The sequence below is a fragment of the Orbicella franksi genome, chromosome 9, assembly GCF_964199315.1.
Source record: "Orbicella franksi chromosome 9, jaOrbFran1.1, whole genome shotgun sequence".
Classification (NCBI taxonomy): Eukaryota; Metazoa; Cnidaria; class Anthozoa; order Scleractinia; family Merulinidae; genus Orbicella; species Orbicella franksi.
This window is the reverse complement of record NC_138153.1, coordinates 20,648,065-20,675,397: the sequence shown is the minus strand read 5'-3', so window position 1 is coordinate 20,675,397 and position 27,333 is coordinate 20,648,065. Positions and strand designations below refer to the sequence as shown.

Below are 27,333 nucleotides of genomic sequence, written 5' to 3'. Positions count from 1 at the left end.
GATAAATTACTGACATTGGCAGGGATACAAAAGAAACAAAAAAAGCTGGAAAGAAAAGGAGAACCCGTAATACAGGGATTTTTTCTCTTGGTCACGCATACAGTTCTTACTTAGGGTTAGTTAGCTTTGAAGTTTGGATAAGAAGAGATACTTTTTTTGTGGTAAGTTCTCGGTCAAGGCTGACTTCATGAATGTTTTCAACAGTGTAACCTCTCCTTAATAGCGGAGCTCCGGCGGCCCGAAGGGCCGCCAAGCGGAGCCCCATACCCATATAGGGAAGAAAAGGAACCCATGAATTGATTTTCTCATGGTTATCATGTCTAGCGGTATTGCTCGTGGGCGCGTACGCACGACGGCGACGACTACGACGACGACGGAGTCGCGCAAGATGGCGGCCATACTCCAGCTAATAGGTTGACAGAGACATGCACCCTCGGTTTGCAGCGGGAGAATGCCATTTTTCTTGGCGGGATTTTTAAAGAAAAACGATAGCGGAGGTTGATCTAATATTTTTAAGACAGGGTTGCACTGAAGCAAAAAACAGAAAGCAAGAATTAACAGGCAAAGAAGTAGCGAAGAAGATCGCGAAAAAGACTGAGCGGGCCAGCGCTGGGTCGAGCTGGGGAAGGAGGCGAGACAGTACTGAACAATGCCGTGAATTATAGCTAGTCAAGGGCTAAAGAAAGGAGGTGAAATAATACCGAACAATGCCGTGAACCAAAGCTAACGAGGGCTATAGAAAGGAGGCGAAAGTACCCGACAAATTGATTCAGAAGACTGCCGAACTCCCCATGGCCAAGTTCAAAATTCGCGCGAACGTGATGCTGTGCAGCCGTGCAAGAAAACTCAGAAGTCACCTGATTTGGTCAGGTGATGAACATTAGAGAAATCAAACGTGCCCGAGTGTTTTAGGGAAATTACAAAACAGTATACGTAGCGGAAAGAAGTGGTTGATTCGTTGATCTATCGCAAATATAACTTCAGTTCAGTCTTCATAACTTTTGCTGCAAGTTTCTGCCCGGGAGATTTACACTGGCCGAACTGAATTGCCAACTTGCGGTAAGTGACTTTTGTTGTTGCGTTTGCTATGAAAATTAACAAGTTGCCTCGGCGATATAAGCTTATTTTCAATTGGAATCCATGAAAAGTCTTCCTTATTTGAAGCCATGCTGTAAGAGATTTTAAAAATTGCATCGTTTTAATTTCGCTCGTCTCTAAACAATAACACGTGGGTCGCTTTGGAGGTTGCTGTAAGTTGTAAACAAATTAAGTTTTCTGTCGATTTTCGTCGTCAACTTAAGCTTATAACCTCACGTCTAAAAATAAGCTTAACCAAAACCGTACTTGTAAACACGGCCGGGCGAGTTTTGAAGTTTTCTCTGAGTTAGTTAGCACTGCCGCTTCGTAGACTGCTAAAATTTCTTCTTCTGTTGTTGAAAACCAAGGAAGGTCTACAAACCATTTTAAGCCGAAGCGAACAGGATTTGCTAAATTTAATTTTTGCATATTGTGATTACAAAGTATGGAGAGTTCCTCGTTTTGTTAGTTCAATTTATTCGGTTTGGCGAAATGCTTTTGTGAATTCCGAGGTTAATTTGGTTGAAGACTGGTAAAGCTACTGCCAATAAAATGACTGCATAGCTAAATTAAGCCGTCGGCAAAAATACAGACTCTCAGTAATATTCAAATTTAAGCGTGAATAATTTTTCAACTTTAACACCGCAAGCTTAAACGAATTTTCTTTATCCTCTCTTTTATTCGGTCACCTTTCATTGAGAAGGGATTTGCTGTTGATACTCGAGCTCAGATGTAGTGATATGCATCTTGTGTTTATAATGTAGATTTCCTCGTTTTATTTTGTTGTCTGTCCAATTAGTTCGGTTTGGTGAAATGATTATGTAGTCCAAAATGTCGAGTAGACGATTATGCATGGCAATCCTGTCTGCAAATAAAGCTCTGCTTTGATTTTGATTGGCTATTTCATGTTATTTGTGCCATTGCTTTTGGTTGGGGGTACATTGACCGTATTTTGTTAATAAGAGGTTATTCCCCAATGCGGTATTTACACTTAACATGGAAATGTTCCAAAAAAGTGAGATAGTACTAATTAACTCGGTAAATTGAACAGTGTAATAGAAGTTCTTGCCCTGACCATTTCTCGGTAATAAGAATAACTTTTACATACATATATACACAATTTAGTTGGAGAGAGCATTCTCCTATCTCCACTCTCTCTCTCTCTGCTCTCTTCTTCACACTAATTTTTTATTAACTAACTTATTAAATGAATGTCACTGACTGTTTTCTTTGTTGTGCATGCATACTTTTTTGCTGGTCGAAGAAAGTTTCAGTTTCTTCCTGGCTGTACAGTTTCCTTTCTCCTGTCCTGTACCAATTCGATTGTGATATAACTTTGTGAATTCTCTATTCTCCTTAAATTTTATCTCATCAGGTTGATAGAATGCACTCTCAGAGTGTTCCATCATTGTCTTCAGTCGCTACAATTTTCCAGAAAAAAGCAAGAGTTTTCTTAATTTCCTTTTACTTTGTGTTAGGACTTTTTAGCATGCCTGTAATTGAATGGCTTAGTGCAAGACTGACGTAAGTGACTTTTTCGGGTGAAAAATGATTTTTTCGTTCAAAAGCGCCCAAATTTTTGCATGTGGTCTCCAACGTAATAGGAAAACATTGCCCTGTGTTTGTATTCCTTGTTTTTTTCGCCTGGTGTACAAAACAAAGTGGAAAGTTTACTCGCTCAAAGACGGGATCTGGAAATGAATTTCTTCAACTACGTTGTGACGTAAGCTTACGTTTGCATTATTTTGGCGCGCAAGACAACGTCAGGCTTTCGATCAGACAAGTTGAAACCTCACCTGTTGCATGAAGTCCGCTTATTTGACTCATATTTGCGCCCGCCTGGCGGTGAAAGGACTTCATTAAGTCCGGAAACCCGTAAGTCACTAGCATATCTCAAAGAAGCGAGATGTGTTGCTGTTCCAAGATCGCTAAGCGGTCGAAGGCACACTGAAGCCAGGCGAGGAGTTTGAAAGCACTTCTCATGCCAAAAAATGAGTCGATGGCGAGAAGTGGCCCATTTGCCAAATGTTGCTGTGCAGAACGTTTGGAAATAAAGAAGTGCTTTTAGACTCTAAAAAAATCTGTTTAGTCGGCCCGTAGGCCTTGCCGTGTTGAAGTTGCTCAGGGATATCCCATAATAATCTTTAGTGCATCTCGATAGGTCTTGTCAGTCGATCTCAGTCGGCAATGGAAAACGTGACAAACTTAGATTTCGCTCAGCCAACGGAATATTAATTGCAACAGAATCGACGGAAAAGATTTTTTTCACTGAGAAAAGTAATGTATTACTTCATTTAGACAAAAATAGCCCTAAGCCCCGATTCTTTCCAGGAATAAATGGCCAATGTTTTCATGTAAGAGAAATGATTGATCCAAAGTCGCGATTGTTGACCATTGTTGTGTTACAGTGTGACAGTTGACCTTTTGGGAACTGGGGCAAACAAACGCCAATCATATTATGGACTAGCGGCTTTCGATCGCTTGCCTTTATTATCATGGAATCCCAATGGAATGATTCGTTTGTGAGGTTAGAAGATGGCGAGAGAAAGAGACAACAGTGTAAGTCTTTTGTCTTTAAATATGCCATTCCTTTTGCTATATATTTTCCGTTTGTTTTCGGTTTTCCCGCTTAGATTCAGTTCAGTGTTTTCACAAATATACAGGGTATTTAATTATCGCAGAGACGGAGCAATTTCAGATTGACTCAGCCGTTCAAGTACTGTAATTCGGAAAAATCGTCTCTCTTCGAATGTCAAGCGTTAATTCCTTGTGGCAACATTTCACGAAATATGTTTTATAAGGTATTTGTTGTTCGTCACGCAGTCAAAGTAATGGCAAGCTGCGCTGTTATAGCTCATTGAATTTCAAAACGTTTTACATCGCAGTAGCACCTATGAAATGCCGCATTTCGCCAGTGATTTTCACTTTTTTTTTTTTTTTTGAAAGAATGCAAAGCAAACTCTTTTTAGTTCTTAAGGAGTTTCATGTTTTCACTGATTGCAAAACGTTTCACGAAATATGTTTTATAAGGTATTTGTTGTTTGTCACGCAGTCAAAGTAATGGCAAGCATCGCTGTTATAGCACATTGCATTTAAAACGTTTTACATCATCGCAGTAGCACCTATGAAATGTCGCATTTCGCTAGTGATTTTCACTTTTGTTTTTCGAAAGAATGCAAACCGAACTCTTTTTTGTTCTAAACGAGTTTCATATTTTCACTGATGGCAAAACGTTTCACTCTCAGAAGATAGGTAACCACCGCTAATAGACACTGCTCGTTGACTTTATTTAGATTCCCGATCATGCATGCTGTGTTTATGAAATGAAGCATTTTCTTGTTTTATTATCTTCCCTAGGCTAGCACCAAAATAGAACTAACCCTACCACAAAGTGTTTAGAGACTCTAACCCTAAGCCCTAGCCCTAGCCCTAGCCTTAACCCTAAACCCTAGCCCTAGCCCTAGCCCTAGCCTTAACCCTAAACCCTAGCCCTAGCCCTAGCCCTAGCTCTAGCCCTAGCCCTAGCCCTAGCCCTAGCCTTAGCCCTAGCCCTAGCCCTAGCCTTAGCCCTAAACCCTAGCACTAAAACGGTAACCCTAACACTAAATGCTAACCCTAGGCCAAGGGTTGGGGTTTGTTTTTAGGTCTAACGCTAGCCGTGGGGTTATGTTACCTTTACTGTAACTGTCAAGCTATAGGCTCATCTTTCTCTAAGGCCCATGTTCATCCATTTCGTTTTGCAGCCCTGTATTATTGTTTTGAAGTCACCGTTGTCCTAATGTTTCTTTCTTTTTTTCCGAAGACAAAGCGCAAACCAGCTAAAAAAATATACGGGGCTATGCTCTTCTACTCAATTGAAGACGACACGCAAAAATTCGGGCGCTTTTGAACAAAAAAATCATTTTTCACCCGAAAAAGTCACTTACGTCAGTCTTGCACCAAGCCATTCAATTCTTGGTATAATTTAATCATAGCAAAATTAATTAATGGAACCCAATAACAGCCCTTGTAGTCCACAATGCCAGTCGAGAAAAAGAACAAATCACATTGAAATTGAATAATAAAATTATTATTAGAAGCCTATGCAAGTATTCATGATCAGCAAAAAAAAATATCGTAATTACCATTCATGCGAGGGTGATTTTGCTTATTGCAAACCCTTCTAGCAGGAGGAGACTCCATACAATAGTGAAGATGGCTAAAAGTATCTTTGGGGACAAGTTAGAAAACAAAACTTTCCAACTTTTCACATATGTATACTGTTTTGGTATTTTTGTGAGATTTCATTTGGTAGAGATTCAGGGACTGAGTATATTGTAACCACTGCATTTCAATCAGTCCCCACAGCAAAAAAAATGTGTAAACTTCTTTTGTGTGGGAGTCCCCATGTTAACTAAGGAAGAATATAATGATTAATAACAATGCCTTGTCTTTCTGAATAAGGTACGAAAGAACAAGAAATGCCACCTAAAAGCACAGAAGACAGTTCTGTTCTGTGATCAAGATTTTTGGTGGCTTCCAAGAAATCCTTGCAATCATGGCTCTATATTTCATAATCACACCATCTTACACCTCGATCTGCTGATGTAATACTAGTTCCGGCTGAAACTATTAAATCATTTGCAATTTACCTCATACATGCTGGATTATTTTCATTAGTAACAACATTCCGAAAAATAACTGAGGAGCTCCGCTTTTAGGCTGGCCTAAATCTATATATTATGTATTTTCTTACATTACATTTTGCACTTAAATTTCTTAACAATTCCCGTGGCTTCAACTTCGTTTTATCCTCCCTCTAGTTTAATAAATAAATGATACATGACCTAGGGATTAAAAACTTGGTTCAATGGCATCAAAATTACCACTGTTTTACAGACAATCCATTTTCCAAACTGAGTGGCTCAGAACCACTTTTATTTTGATATTAGCTCTGAAGCACACACCACACACATCAAGGCAACCATATACACTCACTAAAACATTTATGGACCTGTAATTTAAAAGGTGACGAAGTTTGCCGCTTATCAACAACTAGTTTTAGCAACTGTACTAACAAAACTACTTATCAAATCTTTTTGATGATGTTGTTTGACAATATCTATTCATGTTTATGCAAAATCACAATATTTGTGAAGTCCAACTTAAGGTTCAGGAAATGTGAGTCAGTTTCTAGTACTGCAGCAAATATCATGATAAAGGATGAAAAAGGTGAGTTCATTGCAGGGTTATCCCCCAGCATTAAATTCACCAGTACTCATTTATACACCTGGGTGGAGAGAAGCACTTTGAGAGTCATACCCAAGAACACAATGGTTCCAGCCAGGTCTCGCACTGGACCACTTGATCCAGATGTCAAGCACACTAACCATGAAACCATCATGCCTCCCAGACAGCTGGGTCAACATGAAAAGGTAGCATTGCCCTCATGACATTGTTATTGAGACTGTTCTTACTGTTTTGTTGTTCAAATATTGGGAAGGTTTTCTGTACTCACAGTGTGATTAACAGTTTATTTGGTGCATTCATTCAGCCAAAAGAATTTAGCATCAATTGATAAACTTATCACAGTTATCGTTTGATCTTCTCATGAAAGAAAAAAATCTGTTGAACTTGGTAATGCTTGAGTGCATGCATGTAGACAGTTGAGGCAACTTGAGAACTCTTGACATATTGTTACCATAATGTTCTGTAGGAAAGATTTTCTTTCCCCCAGTGTGATTAAAGTTTGTTTGGTGTATTCATAAAGGCACCAGGATTCATACAGGCACCAGGAAGAAATCTATGGAGATGGAAAGACCACAAAAGACAGTGGAAAATAAGGAAAGCACTCTTAAAAACATTATCCTTCCGAACCAACTTGTTCTTACCTTGAGGCTTGATTGCAATAGTTAATTCAATCCATTTGGTCACTTAATCTAAAACAATGTTCAAAAGGGTATATCCCACACATGTACCCTTTGGGACCAATTTCTGTTGAATGGAAAGCACCCGGGTTCTCAAGAGGGGCACAGGAGAGAGAGTCTGGGAAAGAGGTTGGTGTAACCTACGTCAAATCGCGTGATCTACCAAAATTTATTTTTATCGAGGCGTCATAAATGCAAATTTTCGCAACCATTTCATGCGTATCAGAGTGAAGCAGTTTGCTCTCAGGACATGCCGATTTTCACGATTTTAACACTGCTATATTTGAAATCAGTAGATGGGCTCTCTCATGAGCACTAACGAACAAGTAAAAGCACAAAGTCGTCTCGTAAATTGAGAACGCGACATAATATATAGATTTAGGCCAGCCTAAAAGCGGAGCTCCTCAGTTATTTTTCGGAATGTTGTTGCTAATGAAAATAATCCAACATGTATGAGGTAAATTGCAAATGATTTAATAGTTTCAGCCGGAACTAGTATTACATCAGCAGATCGAGGTGTAAGATGGTGTGATTATGAAATATAGAGCCACGATTTCAAGGATTTCTGGGAAGCTACCAAAAATCTTGATCACAGAACAGAACTGTCTTCTGTGCTTTTTGGTGGCATTTCTTGTTCTTTCCTACCTTATTCAGAAAGACAAGGCATTGTTATTAATCATTATATTCTTCCTTTGTTAACATGGGGACTCCCACACAAAAGAAGTTTACACATTTTTTTGTTGTGGGGACTGATTGAAATGTAGTGGTTACAATATACTCAGTCCCTGAATCTCTACCGAATGAAATCTCACAAAAATACCAAAACAGTATACATATGTGAAAAGTTGGAAAGTTTTGTTTTCTAACTTGTCCCCAAAGATACATTTAGCCATCTTCACTATTGTATGGAGTCTCCTCCTGCTAGAAGGGTTTGCAATAAGCAAAATCACCCTCGCATGAATGGTAATTACGATATTTTTTTTTTTGCTGATCATGAATACTTGCATAGGCTTCTAATAATAATTTTATTATTCAATTTCAATGTGATTTGTTCTTTTTCTCGACTGGCATTGTGGACTACAAGAGCTGCGATTGGGTTCCATTGATTAATTTTGCTATGATTAAATTATACCAAGAATTATCAGTGAGCTAAGAGGAAGTTATATTATGTACATGTATTTTGTCTGCACTACACAGCCAAATGCACTCAAAGGTTATGAGGCATAGGTACATTTGTCAGAAGAGCCCAGCATATCCAAGATATGTTTTGATTGACACATCAATTAAGATAATTTACAGCAAAATGGATAAAAAATACATCAATATCCTACATGCACCAAAGCCAGACATGGGGTTATAAGGCAATCGTTTAAACAACAGATTGAAATAATTTATAAATTAGAGAACACTATTTCTACAACAGAATGGAACAAATTAACCTTATCGGACATTGCGAATGGCAAGGCTGTCTGTAGAATGTCACAAATTTCTCAACCCTTTCTTTCTACAAAAATGCTAATCCTGCAACTTTGCTTAAGACCCAGTTCTCCATTTCGTGTTGGCAAAATATCAATTTATGCCATGTCCAATGCAGATTATCACAAAATTGATTTAAAAGCTCAATAAATATCATTTTAAAGCCGAAAAGCCAATTATTTAAATAAACCATGAGTAAATTATCTCTAAGAAAAACTGATTAAATTAACAGCCACGTAAAAACAATTAGTTAATTTTTGTTTCTTAATAATGTAATGCAGTGTATCTGTCACAATAGAGTCCTAAAGTGTGACGTCACGTTACCATGGCGCTGAAATATTGGGTTCTAAACAACTCGGATTATCTCTTGCGCGTAGGTCACGTAGTCTTTGTCATCGCTTTGTCCGGAGGTCAAAACCCTTCATAACCCTGTGTTTTGCAACAAAAGACGCCACGAAGAAGGACAGAGGGTGAAAAGGTCAATTGCTATTGCGAAATTACCGCTTTGTCATAGGAAATAGATCTAAAGGGAAGGAAATGGTCTACTGCTTTGCCCCGTCGTGCAACCATTCTTCGGAGAGCCATACTTGCAAATACTTTAAATTTCCGAACGCAGAAAAGGAAAAAGACGAATACAAACGATGGATCCGTCTGATAAGGTTCGTAACGGTATTCATCATTATCTTGCTGCTTGAATACAACATAAAATACGGCAGTTTTGAGTGAATGTGCGATTTTCACCGACTCGAAATGTTGTACCGCAGAAGCGACGAATGTCTCAACAACCGCATGCAGTGTTTTTTTATATATCATTTTAGTTTGTGAGTGCTTTGATTACGATATTTTTCGTACATTTTGCGTTACCTTGTATTATGAACCTTGAGAAAGCTTGAATATAACTGTGAACGGAACATGCATTTGTTTTCACTACGCATTAGTAAAATGTGTATGTATAAACATTATAATCACGTAATTCTCACATCAGATCACAAACTAAATGGCGATTTCTTAATCTTACTTCTACAGGAGAGAAGACAGAATGCCCGGCAAGCACTCAAGGGTGTGTAGCTGTCATTTTAGAGAGGGCAAGAAGTCGAATGGCCCAAAAATTTTTGAGCGGAACAAAGACAAACTATTCGCTGAGCAAAGGGGACCTCCTCCAAAGAAAAAGAAGAGTGTGCCCAAGGAGAAGACTTTAAGTGAGTTGGTAGAACAGGCTCAAAGAAATGAACCACCATCTGTTGAAAAGGAGAATGAACTAAGACCAAAAACAACACAGGAGGTTATCCTTGAGGCAGAACTGGACCTAGCAAAAAGAGAGTTAAAGAATCTAGAGGATAGATTACACTACAAGAACAGGTGTTACACTGTGACAGAGCTTCCAAGAGATGTTATTAGAATGGAAACTGGGCTTCCAACAAAAGAAGTCTTTGACATTGTGGTGAGACATGCCTTGAGGTTTAAAGATTCTATTAACTATTTTGCGGGCTGGAAGGTGGAATCTATCACCTTTGAGGACCAGATTTTTATTAGTTTGATGAAAGTCAAACAGAACTACACAAACCTACACTTGGCCCAGCTATTTAACTGTAGTGTTGCTACAATTGCTAACATTGTTACAACATTTATTCATGTGTTGCATGAAATTTTATTTAAAGACATTATGACATCAATTCCATCACGAGACAAAAGCAAACTATCAGCGCCATCATCCTTTAGTCAGTATGGATCTTGTCGTATAGTCATAGACTGCACTGATATCGAGGTTGCAGCACCTGGACTGATGAGTCAGCAAAATGCAACATACTCATCCTATCGTGGAATGAATTCATTTAAAGTCATTGTTGGTGTTGCGCCAAATGCTGTCATAACCTATGTAAGTAAGCTTTTCCCGGGGTCTATTTCAGACAAAGCCATCGTGCAGGAGTCGGGCCTCCTCCAACACTTAACCCCTGGGGACATGATACTTGCTGACAAAGGATTTCTCATCCAGGACATTGTCCCCCATGGAGTTTCAGTTAATGTAACACCATTTCTGAACAAAGGAGCTTTCACTGAAAGCGAGACAAGGGCTACAAAGGCTATAGCAAGGTGTCGGATCCACGTCGAAAGAGCCAATGCCCGACTGAAAGACTTTAGAATTTTGAGTTTTATCCCCTCCTACTTACGTTGTTATGCTGATGTACTATTTCAGTTGTGTGCTGCTCTTGTAAATTTGCAATTCCCATTAATTAAGGAGGGATGTGAAGATATGGTTTTTGAATAGTTTTGTTCGTAGCATACAAGTGAATGTAAGATTATATTTCAAAGCTAAAACAACATTTAATTACAAATGTCATGTTGAACTCAAATATAAATTGGATATTTACCGGTATGTTACTCACATCCCATATGCTACATATTTTAAGAGTGACCATACAACAGACAACACTGTTGCCTTACTTCGAACAGAACTTCTATTACTTAAATGCTTTGTCATAAGAAGTCATTACACTGAAAACTCAAATACTATTTTCAATCATCTGTGAAATTATGAAAAATGATCTTAATCATTGCTTGGTAAATGACAAGGGGAAATCCCCCACCTCCCCCTTCCCCAAAGAAAATAAGTGGAGCTCTACCTCCCAACTTTCTTTCTTGGAAAACTTAATGGAAAGAAAATACTATCAAGCTATTTCAGTGCAATTATAGAATTCTAATATGTTTTCATGTTTAAAAGTTTATCTCGAAATCACTCATGGATATATTAGCTGGCTTGCTTTAAAGACTAAGTATCAACCAACCACAATACTCTCCTTCCACTAATTTTGGGAATGAAAAATTACATGAGTTCTCCTTTGACTACTTTTGGGAATTACAAAGTTAAAATTTCTCTTCCTGATTTGGGGAATTAAAGAAATTACAATTCTCCTTCCACTACTTTTGGGAATAAATGGTCATGGTAAAATTGAAGTAAGCGCGGAATGTTTTCTACCCATGTGTCGTCCCTTTGTATCAGTAAAATAGCTACATCTTTTGTAGTCCATACAACAAAATAACAAAACTTCCTACGTGAAAAGTACATTTCTCCCTGTACTTGGTGCCAGTAGACATGCTCTTTCTTCAATGCATAACCCCGCCCACTTTCACTTTTCTTAAGGCAAAATGTTCTTGATTTCAAAGCCTCTTCTATTGTAACGTTTCGTTCTGTGTACGGGCACTTCGCTTCCAAAACAGTTTCGTCATCAACAATGCCATCTGGGGATGCCCCAAGGATTCCAGAAGAATCGAACCAGATACCAGTTTCTTTTACTGTTTTCCCTGTTTTGAGGGTGAATGCTCTAATGGCTTCCTCTTCATTGTCCACTCCCCACTGGATCGCTTTAACTCCCGACAAATCATATTCTCCGAGAAGACGTTTCAGTAGTGAGGGGGTGATTCGTTTCGCATTTAGGACGGAGCCAAAGTTACTAGCGGTAAGTCGGCCCCTTCTTGCGATATGCCAAGCAGGGTTGTTTCTTTGGCCAACTGTTATCTCGCTAATCCTTACGATTTTTTCTTCATCTAGTTTGGAACTGCGGACCAAACAATCCAACTGCTCTTGAATTCCTCTAACTCGAAGAAATTCGTCAGAATAAATAATTTCCTCGATAGAAGGCATGGGCAGCTTGCTGACGACAGGGGGCTCAGGGCTGAGCAGCCAGCAAAGTCCAGTAAACTTCCCATATTTCTTTAGATCTTCATAGAATGCGGAACGATCGGCGTGGGTCAGCGTCCTCGACAAAGCACAGTAATCTTTTGGCGCAGGAAACAGTTCAGAAACCGCTTGATTTGAGAGCGATGTGTTGGATTTTCTCTTTCTCCACCGACATTCCACGTCTGTACGGCTTAGATGGTAAATCCCATGAATGAAAAGGGCGGCCGCGTGACTACATTTAAACGCTCCTCTTGGACATTTGCATTCGGTTGTTTTTATGTTTTGTTGTTCATCCAAGTAAATCTGCAATTGTTTAAAATAAAGGATTATTCGTATGGCAAACAAGTTTTTAGAAGAAAAAAAGTTGTGGCAAGATTACACATTGGCCGTCGTTATGTAAACGAAAGTCAACCTGTGATATATACATGTACTTGAGCGTAACCAACAACTTTCGAAAGAGTAACTCACCGTGACTTTATAAACCTTCTTTTTCATACTTGCGTGTACTTCACCGCGTAAAACTCCCTCGTGATAACTAAATGACTCCACATGATCAGACTTACAATGATTTTCTCCCTTCTTTATCGATTTCTTTTCGTCTGAAAAATAGGAAAGCAACGACGCGATAGAAAGCGTCGCCATTTTGAAAAGCAATACGAGTTTGTCTAGAACCGACTTTTTCGGCGTCATGGTAACGTGACGTCATCGCTTTAGGACTCTATGTTGCAGCTATGATATTACTACAAACAGGATGGGTTGCAGAACTGAACCTCCAAGTCAGTTTATTCAAAGAACTTGGTGCAGAATTTATAATCCCATCAAGTTGTCTGTAAATACAGAGAAACCAAACAAAGCATTACAATCATAAGTAATGAATTACTAAACTCTTTTACATGTACTGTATGAACAGTGTATGTTCCATTAATATTGGGGATCTCTCAGAAGCTGCATCCATGATAAATTAATTTGTTCCCAGATGCATTTGTTTATAGAACTTTTCACAAATTAATATCTCTGTCATAACAGTGACCTCTGTGTTCTCCAACAATTAGCACACAAGAAAAATACACTCAGTAAGATATTGTTTACAATAAAAATCAATGCCTATAAGCAATCATAAGGACCTTAAATTTATATTACCTCAGAAATATCTCACCAGGCCATGGTTGCTTTGAAAATCTTTGATGTGTTAATACAGGCTCCCCATCTGTAACCTGTTCATATATTGACTGACAGGAACAGGCATGTAATTCCTTTCTTTGATATACAGTGTACTTCATTGTTAGCTGTTTACTGAGTGTTAGTAGTGAATCAAATGCTAGGGGTTGGTACTCCAACTTTCACTGTGGCAGGCTCTGCCCTGAGATACAAAGCAAACTTACATAACTGTTATGAACTTCGCCACTTGCTTTCGAGAGCAAATGCAATTTGCTTCAAACAAGCAACTGGAACATTGATGGTTACAACAATGTACACAGTCCCAATCACAGGGTCATCCAGGCTGTTTGGTTGTACATATAACTGCACAACTGTATATGAGTTCAGCTTCCAGAAGAAAATCAGAGTTTGTCAGGATAAATACTGATGTTCTTGCTTACTCAATGAATGAATGTGCAGTTCCAGAAGATATTCACACCCAACACCCATTCACGGCCAATCTTTAGAAATTCCACATTAAAGTATCAGGAATCAAGAGCTCTAATAGAGAAAAAACCTCCATGTGGGGTATGAATCTTTTCTTGAAGAAAACAATGTCTGAGAAATCATTAATTACAAAATAATGTTTAAGAAACATCTTACCTTTCAGAGAATTTTGTAATCTACACTGTCTGGCCAGTTCATATACATGTATTTGACAAGTTGACACTGGGCATGTTTGTAAATTTGTGCACTTCAACATCACATTACTATGTAGTAGCACTGGCCAACTAAAAACAAACAGCATAATTTGGTTAATTAATATACACTGTACATTATTAGGTTGAAATATTGGTGTAGATTGTTGCACATCAACAGATACAGAAACTATTTGCACCTGAATCATAATGAGTGAAAAATCGTGCATGAGACATTTACATGTACATGTAACAGCCCTCCACCTCAGAACCATCACAGATATGATATGATATTTTTAAACTCTCTGAAATTTCAGATTATTCAAGATTAACATATGCACATACATCATCTGGGGCAACCCTAAAACACTGAATTTGGAAACCGAAATCCGGAATCCAGAATCTGGAATCCAGAATCTGGAACCAAAAACCAGAATCTGGAATCCAGATATTATGAATGATGATAGAAATAATTCACTTCAGCAATGTCTAATAAATAAATATGAGCAAAAATCATTTTGTTGTTATTTATTTTCTTGGCTTTACTTCAGCCACAGACTGTAACTGCTAAAAAATTATTGACTAGTTCTGAACAACCCTTAGCTATATATCTGGCCCCATCGTTCAAAAGCTGCATAAAGCTATTCATTGGGTACATCACTATCCAGTCAGGGTTACTGATTTTTTGGGTGGATAGAGTTACTCATAGCCTGCGAGCAGGCTCTAGTATCTGTTTCTATTGTCTGAGCAGGCTAAATAGGTGTCTAGTGTTTTTCTGCATTGGCATGTCACCAAGAGCCTTCATGCGGCTTTGCTACTCACACCCCCAGCCCAAACACGAGAGCCTGCTCATAGGCTAAGTTACCCATCTTTTGTTCAAGCTGGCCCTGGTGAGAGCCCGGTTCTTGTCTAGATCAAATTGCTCTGAGAAGACTGGTGAGCAGCACATTAACAACAAGCTATTATAGGCTATTGCAGTGAGTTTCTGGCAGTCTTTTAGCATCTTTGAACAGCATGTGGTCTGATCTGTCAGCAAGTGAGAAGCAGACGGAAGTAAGTGTGCAACATTTCTACAAATTGTTTTAATATGATGGCCGCCAAGAATATGAAATGCTGATTTGTCACAGTATCAGTGTGGAAATTGTGTTAATCTGGAATTGGTCTCGTATCTGTTGGAAAAATCAAATTTCATATTTAGACCAGACAGGTTAGCCCTTGGACTTCGAAATTGGGGGGCGTGACTGTCAATGTACATGGAGCTGCCACTGATGGATATCCTGTTCTCTATGACATTTTCTATCTTGTTCAGTATGTAGTAGACATAAAGGATAAATTTATACTTCCGGTAAATTGAAGATCACTTATTAAACAAAATGGCAATTACCAGCAAGCTTATTTTAGACACTCTCGAGGTGCTTGGAATAAAATTAAGACGCACTTTACTGAGATTCTCATAATCATAGCCCTCACTAAAAATAACGGTTGCACAATTTCAACAGACGGGGAATTTTTGTTTCAAAAAAGGTTAAGTTTGAGGTCCTTTTTACTTGGCAGCTTACTTTTTACAGTCGAAAAGCTAAGCAAAACAATTTTCGCGGATTTGAAGAACTTATTTTCTTTGATTTGTGGATTCCAGTTTCCAGTTTCTGGATTCCGGTTTTTGGTTCCAGATTCCGGATTCCGGTTTCTGGGTTTTAGGGTTGCCCCATATTTAACATATTGTTTGCTTCACATTCAGTTTACACATGGCTGTTATCCAGCATAGGCAGACTTATAAGTTTTCCTTCAAAAATATATTGCAACAACTATTGCATCTTTCGCTACCTATTCTTGTGATGAAATGACACAAAATTCAAGAACAAGAAGTCATAAGCATAAAACTAACTTACAAGGTAGTGCTTACAGTTCCTCTTACTGTCTGCATATGCTGTCCATAAACTGATGCTGCCTGGACAATGTACTCATTATTTTTCTGATCACACCTTTTAAAACGTCACTGTTATATAATTTGTCCTGAAAAAGCAATACATGAAATGTTATGCCTTTGGCACTCACCAAATACCTTTACATGATGTATAATGTACACCATATCAACATTCACAATTCTCTTTACTTTCATTGTAACTCTTTTGTGTCATTTTCCCTCACTTGAAGACAGGACTTCCACATTAGGTGATAATTTGCCTCTGGAATCTCTATGAATTCACAGGGAGTGATAACAATTAAATCATGACTAATTTTAGCAAAGGAGGCGTTCAAATGTCAGATTTTAATGCTAAGTTTACACAGTAACTTTACATTACTCTTCGTACATATATATAACCTCTCAATTATTGCACCTATAGACAGAAGGTGTGCTGGGGGAAGAAATGTTCTAAACTCTCTGAACTTTTCCCCCTTACCTGTAATAGGATGACCATTATGAACTATGGTTTGTAACCAACACCAACATCAGTTTATGTATACACATGTATATTTTGTTGTCGTCTGTAATCATAAAAAAATAAAAATTTAAAATCCTCCATAAACTTCACACTCAATAACACTGCTACATGTAGCGCTGTTACTGGAAATCAATTTAAGTGAAACTGTTCAAACAGCTCTGCCAAAATTTTTCCTAGCAGTTAAGGCAGGATAACAGAATATACATGTAGCACACAGCAAAGGCTAGAGATACACACATGTTAGTTATCAGTTAGGATTTGGTGAGCTTCTGTGCTGTAGGTATGGTGGAAAATAATAGATTATCAGAAATGAAGGTTCCTGAGACATTTTGACAGCACTGAGAGGAATTAATATATAAATTCACAAAAGAAGGAGAAGTTCTTGCCCTGTCCAGTTCTCTGTAATAAAAATATCATTTACATATGAGTCATTTATATGTGGTTTGTGTTTAAAGCCGATATAATGCACACTCTGATTGGCCAATTCCACTGCATTATTTACATTTACATGGTATACCTCGGTAAAACCATAAAACATTTTGTGCGACTAAAATAAAAAATATAAAAAATAAAAAGAAATGCCTAATTCATAACAATTTAATATACTCAACACTAAAACGAATGTAATTCTTTACTTGAAAAATATTCTCCCGTAATGCCCATGGGTCAATTACAGGCATGCTAAAAAGTCCTAACACAAAGTAAAAGGAAATTAAGAAAACTCTTGCTTTTTTCTGGAAAATTGTAGCGACTGAAGACAATGATGGAACACTCTGAGAGTGCATTCTATCAACCTGATGAGATAAAATTTAAGGAGAATAGAGAATTCACAAAGTTATATCACAAACAAATTGGTATAGGACAGGAGAAAGGAAACTGTACAGCCAGGAAGAAACTGAAACTTTCTTCGACCAGCAAAAAAGTATGCATGCACAACAAAGAAAACAGTCAGTGACATTCATTTAATAAGTTAGTTAATAAAAAATTAGTGTGAAGAAGAGAGCAGAGAGAGAGAGAGAGTGGAGATAGGAGAATGCTCTCTCCAACTAAATTGTGTATATATGTATGTAAAAGTTATTCTTATTACTGAGAAATGGTCAGGGCAAGAACTTCTATTACACTGTTCAATTTACCGAGTTAATTAGTACTATCTCACTTTTTTGGAACATTTCCATGTTAAGTGTAAATACCGCATTGGGGAATAACCTCTTATTAACAAAATACGGTCAATGTACCCCCAACCAAAAGCAATGGCACAAATAACATGAAATAGCCAATCAAAATCAAAGCAGAGCTTTATTTGCAGACAGGATTGCCATGCATAATCGTCTACTCGACATTTTGGACTACATAATCATTTCACCAAACCGAACTAATTGGACAGACAACAAAATAAAACGAGGAAATCTACATTATAAACACAAGATGCATATCACTACATCTGAGCTCGAGTATCAACAGCAAATCCCTTTTCAATGAACGGTGACCGAATAAAAGAGAGGATAAAGAAAATTCGTTTAAGCTTGCGGTGTTAAAGTTGAAAAATTATTCACGCTTAAATTTGAATATTACTGAGAGTCTGTATTTTTGCCGACGGCTTAATTTAGCTATGCAGTCATTTTATTGGCAGTAGCTTTACCAGTCTTCAACCAATTTAACCTCGGAATTCACAAAAGCATTTCGCCAAACCGAATCAATTGAACTAACAAAACGAGGAAATCTCCATACTTTGTAATCACAATATGCAAATATTCACATAGGAACAAAAGTAAATTTAGCAAATCCTGTTCGCTTCGGCTTAAAATGGTTTGTAGACCTTTCCTGGTTCAGTTTTCAACAACAGAAGAACAAATTTTAGCAGTCTACGAAGCGGCAGTGCTAACTAAATCAGAGAAAACTTCAAAACTCGCCCGGCCATGTTTACAAGTATGATTTTGGTTAAGCTTATTTTTAGATGTGAGGTTATAAGCTTAAATTGACGACGAAAATCGATAGAAAACATAATTTGTTTACAACTTACAGCAACCTCCAAAGCAACCCACGTGTTATTGTTTAGAGACGAGCGAAATTAAAACGATGCAATTTTTAAAATCTCTTACAGCATGGCTTCAAATAAGGAAGACTCTTAATGGATTCCAATTGAAAATAAGCTTATATCGCCGAGGAAACTTGTTAATTTTCATACCAAACGCAACAACAAAAGTCACTTACCGCAAGTTGGCAATTCAGTTCGGCCAGTGTAAATCTCCCGGGCAGAAACTTGCAGCAAAAGTTGTGAAGACTAAACTGAAGTTATATTTTCGATAGAGCAACGAATCAACCACTTCTTTCCGCTACGTTTACTGTTTTGCAATTTCTCTAAAACACTCGGGTACGTTTGATTTCTCTAATGTTCATCACCTGACCAAATCAGGTGACTTTTGAGTTTTCTTGCACGGCTGCACAGCATCACGTTCGCGCGAATTTTGAACTTGGCCATGGGGAGTTCGGCAGTCTTCTGAATCAATTTGTCGGTTACTTTCGCCTCCTTTCTATAGCCCTCGTTAGCTTTGGTTCACGGCATTGTTCGGTATTATTTCACCTCCTTTCTCTAACCCTTGACTAGCTATAATTCACGGCATTGTTCAGTACTGTTTCGCCTCCTTCCCCAGCGCTGGCCCGCTCAGTCTTTTTCGCGATCTTCTTCGCTACTTCTTTGCCTGTTAATTCTTGCTTTCTGTCTTTTGCTTCAGCGCAACCCTGTCTTAAAAATATTAAATCAACCTCCACTATCGTTTTTCTTTAAAAATCCCGCCAAGAAAAATGGCATTCACCCGCTACCAACTGAGGGTGCATGTCTCTTTCAACCTATTAGTTTGAGTATGGCCGCCATCTTGCGCGACTCCGTCATCGTCGTCATCGTCGTCGCCGTCGTGCGTACGCGCCCACGAGCAATACCGCTAGCCATGATAACCATGAGAAAATCAATTCATGGGTTTCCTTTTCTTCCCTATATGGGTATGGGGCTCCGCCGGAGCTCCGCTATAAAAATCCAGCGCGTAAACACATATAGCTCAATGCTCCACGGTGCATGAAGCAAGAATAGTTAAGAAAAAATTCAGCGCAAGATCAAGTCAAATGGCAAAGCTAAGAAGAGGTCCTGAAAGACCCATTCCACAGTTGCTTCCTTCCTTAACTCCAGGATTTTAAAAGCCTCAACGGAGCTTCAAGGAAGCGACCATAACAGTATGAAAATTAGAACTTTGTAAACAATTTGAATTAAATTTCTGTTGTAAGGTTCGGAAACAAGTTTGAATGATTTGTTGAAGCGTCGATAACCGTGACAAGAAATCTGGTATCACGGTACAAAAAGGATGCTTTTTGTTAAAAATAGGACCACTAAAACAATCGTAGAGCAATGGGGAATAAAACAAACACTCACAGTGAATCCCGGGCAGTGAATACAGTACTCAAAACGCTCATGACCTACCAAGCATGGTGATTGCCAACCCACGCACGAGAAACATATTCGCGGCAAATCAGACTGTGTCCGCTATGGAAGCTGACTTGATTAGATAGTTGATCTGTGGAAATAACTTATTTTCTTGGGTGCAACCTTATTTAAAACCCACAATTCAGACCACTGTAGCACTTCGGTTACACGGAACTGTTGGATTAATTCGAAAGGTCCTAAAGGGACTCACTCGAACAAAACGATGGGTGCTAAGACGTGACTCGATCACAGGACCCACCTTATTATGGGTCTTCCGTGAAGAGACAATGAGGTGCAGTGAAACCGTGGACCTCCACTACGGACCGGGTCCGCGGACTTCCTATGGACCGGTCCACGGACTACCCTTAAGGACCCCCTCTACGGACCACCCCGCAAAATAGAATAAAAATAAGAAATAAATATTTCGGTTATGGGTTGTCTAATAGATCGTGTCCGGGCGAAATTTCGAACGTTACATTTTGCAAATGTAACATTCTTGGGTTCACTGGCTCGGGCGCAAGTTACGTCATTACACATTGCCATTTCCTTTGATGTGGCCATACTGTGTATGAAAGACCGTGAGAGCCTCCAGGAAGCCTCCGGGAAGCTTCGAAATTTGTGCTCTTTCCCCTCCATCATTTTGTTCAGCCCATTCTCTCAAGCATTCTTGAACTCGTTCCAAGCTTCATAATTTGCTCAGCGCAGTTACAGATACAAACAACCTGGAACGACTTAAAAACACATCTTCCATAGCCAGATTGAGTCACGAATGGAAAGTAACAATTTTCCTTCTTTTTGCCATCGGCATCTCCTTACGCAAATTCTTGTTTTTCGGCCATTTTAATTTCAGCTTTGAGGCTTTTTTTGTGGGAGGGGGGGGGGGGGAAGGGGGGTGTTAATTACATTTGCACGGTATAATGCTCGAAATTTCGCCAACACAAGTAATCTACTAGACAACCCATAAGTGAAGAATTTATTTCTTTTTTTCTATTCTATTTTGGGGGGTGGTCCGTAGAGGGGCTCCGTAGGGGTAGTCCGTGGAGCGGTCCATAGGTAGTCCGTGGACCCGGTCTTTAGTGGGGGTCCGCGGACCGGGGGTCAGTGTTCTCGGGTTATCCCAGTGAAACCTGTATTAAGCGGACCGCCTTGGGACCCTCACTAGTGTCCACTTAAAGCCTGTTTCTCGTATGCCGCCGACATACCTGGGACACCGTTAAGGCATATGTAAACATTTATCGCCGAATCATAATCTATCCCAGGCATTGACCGCCGGCTTGCCTGCGAAGGTGAGCTGAGTTCAAGCAGGCAAGCCGGCGGTTGTCGGCGATGAAAATAGTTTATGTGAACATCATCTGCGGACGCAACGTACTCCAGTAAGACGAATCGATCCATATTTACATGCAGGTGAAATGGTTAAAAATTGCGCCAATTCGCGCAAATTTGAGTATGTCGGCGATCCATTGCAGATGCGCCGGGGACCCACCTGAACAGATCGCCGAACATTTTCAGTTGCAACCGGCGACTACGTCGCAGGTAGGTCGGCGGGATATGAGAACCAGGCTTAACACAGGGTGTCCGCTCAAAACAGGTGCTAGTATGTTGTTCAATAATAGTTAATTATTAACCCACAGGGTAACACAGTGTAAGATCAAAGACAAGCTAAGACTACTCATAGTACAGCGTCCAGTCAATCAATGCATCAATCTGGAATAATCACTTAGCTTTAAAACGATTTCGCTGAGCAATGTTAAGGAAACTCAGCTGAACTTTTAGAAACGTATAATGAGCCCTTGAAGTGTCCGCTTATTGCAGGTTTTGTGCGACAAAATGGCTTAATATTGGTGTCCCGACGGCGTCAGTTTAATAGAAGTGTCCGCTGAATGCAGGTTTATTTTACAGTAAATGTGGGAAGGAAATTTTGGGACTGGTGTCCATTTAATAGAAGGTGTCCGCTTAATTAATATGGGATTCGCTTAATACAGGTTTCACTGTATTAAATAAAAATAAGAAATAAATATTAGTCTGCATGCGAGCCCATCAGGCCGGCGCTTATCTCCCTTTTCAGTAGTATGAAGCGACTAGGAGTATTTCTACTCCCTTCCTGGATGGGATGCTAGTTCATCGCAGCGTTACCCTCTGCATTAATTTCGCCGGTACCCATTCATACCTTGGTACCTGAGTGGAGAGAGGGACTGTGAGAGTAAAGTGTATCGCCCAAGAAATTTGCACGATGACCTCGGGCAGGGCTTGTTCTTCAAGTTTAGATGTCATTAAATTATGGAATGAAATTACAATATTATATGACGGTGGATGTCGTAACATTTCATATTTCGAAAATACGAGGAGTGGCGGAAATGTCGAACAACACAAACTAAAAAAAATGAAGATAAAACGGGACTACGTAGGTTGCAAGTTTCATGATTCATCGCGTCTATTCAAACCATGGGGCTCCAGTGTCCCCCCGCTAAATCTATCAAAAAGGACTCTGGCTTTTTGATTGAATCACGTGTGGAGTGGATACGTTCAAGCGCGATTAGTTGCATGTCAGTGTAGCAGTGATTAGGAAGAGAAAGAAAATGTTTGGCGACAGTGGTGGGTTGGATTTAATGATAGTTTTGTCGACAGAGCGTCAATCTTCGTTGAATCTGTCTTTGAGGCGTCGCTTAAATTTTTTGGTGTTACAGGTTATGTGTGAAGTGATGTGACGGATTGCGCCCGTTAGTAATGTAAGGACAAGTAGCGCAATCTGTCCACAGCGGAATGAGCCCGGGGATAACTGATTAGTGTTGCTAGGAGTTGTGATAGTGGGTAGTTTAGCTTTACCAACCATTGACCAATCATAGCTCACATTGTTTACCCAATCCATCCCAGAGCTCCTAGTGCCAAAAGCTGACCTTTAATCTACCCGAAGTTTCTGTCAACAGCAATTAGTTCAAAATGATTTGTGAGGTTTCGGTGTTCATGGGAATGGAGCAACAATGTGTGATCCCAGATAATACCTCCCCTCCCCCCCCCCCCCCCCCACACACACACACACAAAGGGGACTGTCTGATTTCCTGTCCCCATGAGGAATATGGATATATTCTCAAGAATAGTGATATCTATTCCAACTTAACCCGGCCCTGCTGTTTCAAACTGTTGTTTCCTTGAGGGTTCCAATTAACAGACCGGTTCAACTGTACCAGTATTTCATAACCAAAGAGCAAAATGCAAATTGGTCATTACATGAATGAGCTGCCTCTAAGAGCACTTTGATTACCTTTTTATTCTTTTAAACATTTTTAGCTTTTTAAAAATTAGTAATAAAACATAAATTAATTTTTTCAGCGAAAACTTAACATTGATTTGTTCATCAAATCTTTTGTTTCGAACAAAAATGGTAAAAAAATAATGAGTCAGTAATCCTCTTCTTCGCTGGGTGGACAACAATTTGTTTTAAATTCTTCTGTGCAGCAACGTGATACAGGGCATTGCAGTCATGGGAGCGAATGAAGAAATCTTTTGCGAACATTTTCGGAATCGGAAACTTGCACCGGCAGGCATCACAAATCTTCGTTGCAATCCTGCTAAAATCAATTGGGGTATCTCACAACTGACGATCTTTGGTAAATTTTGAGCCTTGCAATATTCACAAGGGTAATCAAACAGTCACATCATAATTTTCGGAGACTTTTTCTTCATCACTAACTTAGTCGTCAGATTTGCTGCATCTCGGTAGACTTTCCTTTTGCGAAAACAGTGGATTTTCCTAATCTTTATCAATTATAGCTCATCAGTTTTCGGTTCTGCTAATCCGGCTATGGATATTTAGGGGCACGAGGCTCAGTTACATCATCATTATGAGGGAGTAGAACATACTCGATTACTAACTCCGAGATGTTCGTCACCGGAATTATGCGCTAATTTCGCTGCATGTTGTCCACAAGGTGTCCAAAACACGATGTTTTTTGACGCTGCCTTGTTGTGTGATAGATCGGGGGCCTTTTCTACGGATGTAACTTGGAAAAGACTCTCTAAAACATTTTTAATTCTTCATACTCTGCCATCACTCGGTTGTGTTCGTGTTTTGACGATCACTCCCCTCCTTTTCATTCCATTCGACCTTTGTCTTCATATTAATCAGCAATCGTTAACGACAACAACTAAATGATCATACCGCAGACCAGCTCGCGATTTTAGGAACATTAGAAACCTCAAGCTCGTAATTACAGGAGGCAATAAATCTTCAATAAAACTACTATCCTCCTGTGTCCTTTTCAGAAAGAGAATATTTAGTTTAGTAAGGACATGGGGATTGGCGATGCTGCGGTGTTGACTGCTTTTCCAATGCGGTGGTGTGGTGAAAAAAAGTCCCATCTTGCAGTGTTGCGGTGACTCAAACCCTACGGTGTGCGATGTTCGTGATTTGCACTGCTGTGTTTTCTTGTTTAATCTTTCTCACACCTAAATTTAGCATATAAACTTAGTCAAACCTTGGTCAACACCGTCTAGCTAATCTTCAATAGGCTCCAGCTGCCAATCCGAAGCTGTTCAGTTCATTTATATGTAACTTGATAAGTAATTCGACCTCAGCTCTGGCACCCGGACCTCAGCTTTCGATACTACGAACCTGGAAAACTACCTACATGGAGAAATCGAAAACTCAATCTTTCACGCTTTGGAAGAACCGTAAGATTCAACAATCGCCTTATTCAATGAAATGTGAAAATGTCATACAAACACGAATCTTTCAAAATAACTCCCGCTTGATCCTCCCTGCGGTCTTTTGGGTTGTTTCCGTTCCTCGCCAGTGTCTTGCACGTCAGGCCGGGGTGCCGCTCTTATGACTGTGGGTGCGAGCTTAGGTTTTACAGATGGGGCAGTGGCTGTCTTTTCTTCGTCATGCGCTTGTTGTATCGTCTCCACAGGTACAGCAGCTGCCGTTGGTTTCAAACGAACTTTCGCTGCGTCGCTCATCTTGGGAGGTTCAGCTGCCACTATCACAGTCGGCCTCATCCTTGGTTTAGGAACTACTGTAGTCTCCATCTTGTTTGCCTCCGTGGATGGTTTACTGGGTGATTCTAACACGCTTGAAGGTTTTGCTTTGACAGGTGGCTTGGGTTTCTTGGCGGGAGGACTGACTGCCTGTAACAGACAATCAGTACTTGTTATAGTTAGGACATACGACTTCCTGGAAAGGTTGTTTTATCACTTGGCAGCAGTAGTTTTTCGAGTCAACCTCTCTATCATATTCATACAAACGAAATGTACCAGTAAGTACAAGAAGAGATTTACATGCATCAGCAGTATCGACATCTAGGCATTGACAAGCGTTGTGATGTGTTTATTTTGTGGAAAATTGTTGAGGTGTAAAAGTATCTTGGAGCTAAAAATATATATTGCGATGATTGTGTTTCGTGGAGTTTTCTTGCGGTGTTCGGCTAGGGGTATCAAGAAGTCATTCTGTGAGAGATAAATCGTCTGTTTTGATTGCCTACATCTTTCGAATATCAAAGGCCTGTCAAAATTGTTTGGCTACCAAACACCGTCAAACATTGTTTGGGGACCAAACATTTTACCGTTTGGCAACCTTGTTTGGTGGTGTTTGATCGTGTTTGGTTGTGTTTGATAAAATTTGAAGGCCATCCAACATTAGATCAAACAACTTACAGTAAAACACTTCTTTTGTTCTCGTGTTTGAAGGGCGATGTTTTCTTCGTTTGGACAGCCGTATCAAACATGTTTGGCGCGCGCATGCGTACCACGCTTGCTCAGCGGCTTGTATCCATAAATACTCCGTCTTGTTTACGTACGTCGCTTGTTCAGTATTTTAAAGATGGCGAACGAGGAAGAAGCTTTGGTGGACGTCGCTGAAAACCGAAGAAACGCCGAGTCGTGAACGAAAACAAAGCAAAGGAAAGGCAAGGGAATGGAACGACGAAGAAACGGATCTTTTGTTCGATCTATTGGAACAAAATGCATGCCTATGGGACGTATTTTCAAAGGAATATCACTTGAATGATAAGCGAGATAAGATTCTTCTCTATGGCCTGACACACGTTGTTGACAATGTAAGAAATTGCCGACTTCGAGATTCGGAACTGGAAGCTCAAGGCTCTGTAAGTCTCGCCAGTGGCAAGAAATCGTATTGTCAGTGTCAGTCGCTCAACAGCACTTACAACCCTGTGACCACCAGTTACCTGACGAGGGTTATGTCAGTTCCTGTACGATATTATTGAAGTATCCTTTCTCTTCTCTTCTCCTTATCCAGCCCCTGGTCTTCCCTCGTCTATTTTCTCTTTTTCCATCCTCTAATATTTCAAGAAGGATTATAGCCGCTATACTCTTCTTTAATTTGAATCTTAAATCCCAACCTGTGAAGTCTCACATTCCGCCATATTGAAATCTCGCCGGTGAGTGAGGTACGCTGAGTAATTTGTGGCCCATAGCTCTGTGCTTGTAGAGTTTGATCTGTGTTTCATCCAACTTGCTTTAACCGTTTGTCCACTCTTTTTAACAACAGCATGTTTGGTCACCGAGCAATGTTTGATGATGCTCGGTCGCCAAACATTTCCCGTTTGGACAGGCCTTAAAAGCGCAGGGGCCCAATTCTACCGGAAGTCACTATTGAGATCCGATCGACTACACTATAGCTGAACTCCGTTTGAATTATCCCGTGAAACGGGAAACATGCAACGACACCCTGCTACGACAACCCGGCTGCGGGCAAATTTAAAATTAAATGTACTTTCTCGTCTACAGTATAGAAATATCACTGGTTCAACCGAATGTATCGCTAATCAGTAAAGTAGCATTCTCCTCTGGTCGTAGAGGAATTATTTTGGTGTTATAAACTTTTGGGTTCTCAACAGATGAACAGCAACACGCATTTGGCCTTACTTTTGGGGAACGCTTATATACAAGTCAGTATTTTTCTCTGATGAACACGATATTTATGCAGTCCACCTATTTTTATAACCCAACAAATATTTTCGCTGGCGCGCGATTGGTCTAAACAAGTCACGTGACCGAATATTCCCCAGCTAAAACTGGGGAATATCCGAGAGATATTCCCAATATTCGAAACCGACTTCAAGTCTCACATTAAAATTAATGTCAGGATGGCAGAACGGTTTGCTTTCGTAACAGAAGAAGAGATAAACCTGCTGGTCGATTAAGCGATACCAGAAAACACCAAAAAATCCATTTAATACGCTGTTAACGTTTTTGACGGTAAGCTGTTTTTAAACGTTTCGTCAAATTTGTAACTTGACACATTGTTCAAATACACAAGTTCGTTGCGAGATTTTCAGCGCTTGGTTTCACCCAAGTTTCACTCTGTTCAACAGTCCTTGAATTAAAAATGTGACAGAAAAACACATGCTAAAAGACGAAAAATTGTTAGCCACTCTCGTTCCAGAGTATTTATAATTTTCTTTGAGCCTGGCGAAAGGAGAAAGCCATCAA

At 39.6% G+C, this 27,333-nt stretch overlaps 3 protein-coding genes across 7 annotated transcripts in view; 1 reads left to right on the top strand and 2 right to left on the bottom strand.

Annotated features, from left to right (window-relative positions):
• The window catches only part of LOC145497944 (tolloid-like protein 2), a 30,224-nt gene extending 9,536 nt beyond the window's left edge, over positions 1-20,688 (bottom strand). Inside the window, exons 1-5 of one of the 5 annotated variants that reach the window (XR_014050749.1) lie at positions 19,884-20,688; positions 18,626-19,153; positions 16,373-16,457; positions 15,860-15,983; positions 12,689-14,063 (exon numbers count right to left, since the gene is read on the bottom strand). Coding sequence is in view for 1 of the 5 variants with exons in the window: in XM_081477822.1 (XP_081333948.1) it covers positions 19,884-19,920 (37 nt within the window). In the remaining 4 variants the exon portion in view is untranslated. Of the gene's footprint in view, positions 1-12,688; positions 14,064-15,859; positions 15,984-16,372; positions 16,458-18,625 lie in introns of those variants that run through there. The other 4 variants (XR_014050750.1, XR_014050751.1, XM_081477823.1 and 1 more) reach the window with 4 other exon arrangements.
• On the top strand, positions 7,778-10,725 carry LOC145497948 (uncharacterized). Its single transcript, XM_081477826.1, has 2 exons — positions 7,778-9,118; positions 9,486-10,725. Exons 1-2 carry the CDS (start codon positions 8,997-8,999, stop codon positions 10,723-10,725), a joined length of 1,362 nt encoding a protein of 453 aa, XP_081333952.1. The 5' UTR covers positions 7,778-8,996.
• Positions 11,359-12,510, bottom strand: LOC145497417 (uncharacterized; the record flags this gene model as incomplete). Its single annotated transcript, XM_081477224.1, has 1 exon — positions 11,359-12,510. A coding segment is annotated over one exon (1,152 nt), but the record flags the coding sequence as incomplete, so codon positions are not given.
• Positions 20,689-27,333: the final 6,645 nt, after the last annotated feature.

What these genes read in the sequence shown, in the direction of transcription:
- LOC145497948 (XM_081477826.1), top strand. Translation starts at nt 8,997, where the DNA reads ATGGTCTACTGCTTTGCCCCGTCGTGCAACCATTCTTCGGAGAGCCAT. An exon ending in CGATGGATCCGTCTGATAAG is followed by an intron (nt 9,119 to 9,485) that starts GTTCGTAACGGT and finishes TTACTTCTACAG; the next exon opens with GAGAGAAGACAGAATGCCCG.